General features: G+C 48.5%; 1 protein-coding gene across 5 annotated transcripts in view; it reads right to left on the bottom strand.

Annotated features, from left to right (window-relative positions):
• Positions 1-743: 743 nt before the first annotated feature.
• The window catches only part of gga3b (golgi associated, gamma adaptin ear containing, ARF binding protein 3b), a 69,667-nt gene continuing 67,312 nt past the window's right edge, over positions 744-3,098 (bottom strand). For all 5 annotated transcript variants that reach the window (XM_068004429.1, XM_068004431.1, XM_068004430.1 and 2 more), the window contains one exon: positions 744-2,882. In XM_068004429.1, coding sequence (XP_067860530.1) covers positions 2,772-2,882 — 111 coding nt within the window. In that variant the 3' untranslated portion in view covers positions 744-2,771. The remainder of the gene's footprint in view (positions 2,883-3,098) is intronic.

Raw genomic sequence — 3,098 nt, 5'->3', positions numbered from 1 at the left:
GTACAGCACGGGTTAGATACAGAGTAAATCTCCCTCTACACTGTCCCATCAAACACTCCCAGGGCAGGTACGGCATGGGTTAGATACAGAGTAAATCTCCCTCTGCACTGTCCCATCAAACACTCCCAGGGCAGGTACGGCATGGGTTAGATCCAGAGTAAAGCTCCCTCTGCACTGTCCCATCAACATACCTTTAAAATACTCTGATTTATCTTTCTAACGTCCACAGTGGATGACCTCACACTTCCCTTAAACTCCATCTGCCACAGTTTTGCCCATTCACTTAATCTATCAATGTCCCTTTGCAACTCTCTGCTCCCATCTACACTTGTAAACAATTTTACAACACCAAGTTATAGTCCAACGATTTTATTTTTAATCCCACAAGCTTTCGGGGGCTTTCCATCTACACTATTTACTGTGCCACCTAACTTAGTGTCATCAGCAATCTTAGATATACAGCTCTCTATTCTTTCATCCAAGTCATTTATAAATATAGTGAAAAGCTGAGGCACCAGTACAGATCCCTGGGGGACACCACTAGTCACATCCTGACAATCTGAGTACATAACTGTTATCCTTACTCTCCTACCTCCAACCAATTCCGTACCCAGGCCAATAGCTTGTCTCCAATTCCATGCACTCCATTTTTATTAACAGTCTTATGTGAACCTTACTGAATGCCTTCTGGAAGTCCATCTGGATATCATTCAGACAGGGAGGGACTCCAGAACTCAAGAACATACAATGAAGATAAATTTTATTTATTTAAATCGTGCAAATGACAACACAGCTTAAATATTTACAAACTGCTATTTTTAAATTGGGAGTTGGAGCAGAATCTGCACTGGACACAGAGCGACACATTCAGAAATAAAATCTCTCTTGACTTCTAACAATAAATACATTATACAAAGCAGCAGTAACAACACATGACAGCACCAGAAAGAGTCACATCTTCATTGGCCAAATGCTGTGCAAAACCGGCAGCTTGTACCAAGTGTTTTCCTCTGGGTGTTTGATGGAGTGAGGAAGAGATGACTGATGCACTGATAGTCACAGTTAATGCACTCTCACTCCTACAGCAACGTAATGCTGGGCAGACGGTCAGGTCAAGGGTAGCAGACAACAAAAATCACCGTTACAAGGAGACTGAATACTCCCGGAGATAGACGGCAGGTCAGTGAGTGTCTGACTACAGCTGGAGCTCTGGGCACCGAGACACCAGTGAAACATTCAGCTGGCCAGAGAGTCAAAGCATTCAGGAGAGGAGGGGGCAAAATAAACAGTTAGTTGGAATGGTGATGTCTCACCTGGGGGAAGGGGGAGTGTTAACAGTGTGAACTGAATCACAGCAAATAGAGCTGAAGAATTAATACATTTATAAAAATGGTAAAAAGCTGCATGAGATGGTACATTAGCACGAGTGTGTTGTGAGCACAATAAACAGACAGACAGCTGAGCAGTGGAAAGCTGTGTAAGGACGGATCAGTCCTGCAGCCGCGGTGCTTTGACAGTGCCCGGCTCCACAGGGGCTCGAGTCAGAGTCTCGCGAGCCTGGACTGCTGCTGACTGGGATATTTCTGTAGCCCCAGGTCAGGCTGAACTCTCCGGGGGGGGGTGGGCCCAGACCCCGCCTCGAAGCAACAGCCAATTACACAGCGAGACGTTGCGGTGCAGGCCCCGCCCTCACAGCGGAGCGAGGGCACAAAGAGCAAATTATAAGTTTTATTTTGCGACATTCATGTGAGGACGATGATGATTTTTGAAATGTTTGGGACAAGTTGATATTAAGCAGCACTGGACTACGATTGTAAACAAACTGCAGACAGAGCTCATCAATAATCAGGGGAAGCCAATGGGACACCAGCAACAAGAGAAAAGGGATTTTAACAGGAGGGAAAGTGGGGATCAGAGCTGAAGCCAGATTGTGTAATGAAGGGAGATGTTTGAGCAGGAGGTGTCAATAGACAGGTTCCTGTCCCAATCCCTGGCCAGGACTTGCAGCACCAGCTCTTGCTCTTGTTACAGATAATGGAAATACTGGTGTAATCCTGAGGCTGTAGTCCAGGTCCAGAGGGACGGTGTCTCTACTGATTTCTGTTTTCACTGCCATGCCAATTTTCGCCCCTCCTCTCCTGCAGGCCCGGACTCCTCGCTGGGGACACTCCCGTGGGTGCTGGTAGCTTTCTGGGGCCTCACCCAAGGCAGCGAGTATCGGCATTCAACCGTAGGGGGCATCACAGCCGATGCCCACCCTGTCCTCATCCGGCATCGAGATACTCGCACTTCCAGCAGGAGTCTCTGGGTGGCGATCAGGAGCAGGAACCCTGGTCACACGGAGAATTGCAACATCCATTTCAACCCAGCTATGTTCAGCAAACTCACCCAGACCCAGGGATCCAACCTGGTGTGTACAGTTCAGCCAGTCGATAAATGGACTCACTGAGTGATCGGTGCACCATTATTAACCCTTTCACAACAGCAGGGTTGGTGCAAGGAGGTTTCTGATGATGGAGTGCAGTGGATTTTTGAACATGGACACAGTGAGTGCCCTTCAGCTGTGCGACAGAATAGTGATGGCAGAGGCCAGACTCGCAGCCCTGCTACAGACATCGACCTCTACCCCCACGTTGCAGTTTGTTCCTTCATCACTTCCAGACAATTCAAGCAAAACAGATGGCACAGTCGTTCAGTGCCGCAACCCGTGTGTTCAAACTCTTCGAGGTGGTTGGTGAACTCGGGTCGAGGCTGTGACTGGCAGCAGAGAGTTAGAGACTTCCCCATTTCTCAGCCGGGGGAAACTGGTCCACTTCAGCCAGCTCCAGGCAGGGCCGCTGCCCCATTGTAAACGTCAACTTGTACCTCAGTCTGACCCTCTCCTACAGGCACAGACAGACAAAAGGAGCCGAGGAGTAACTTCACCTGACCAAGTGCTGCCATTCTCAAGTAAAGTAAACTATAAATGGTCAAGGGAGAGGGGGAATACAGAGGAGGGGGAATACAGAGAGGGGGAATACAGAGGAGGGGGAATACAGAGGAGGGGGAATACAGAGAGGGGGAATACAGAGAGGGGGAATACAGAGAGGGGGAATACA

This window comes from Heptranchias perlo, chromosome 23 (assembly GCF_035084215.1).
Source record: "Heptranchias perlo isolate sHepPer1 chromosome 23, sHepPer1.hap1, whole genome shotgun sequence".
NCBI lineage: Eukaryota > Metazoa > Chordata > Chondrichthyes > Hexanchiformes > Hexanchidae > Heptranchias > Heptranchias perlo.
The sequence above is the reverse complement of the archived record's forward strand: the minus strand, read 5'-3'. Positions and strand labels throughout refer to the sequence as shown.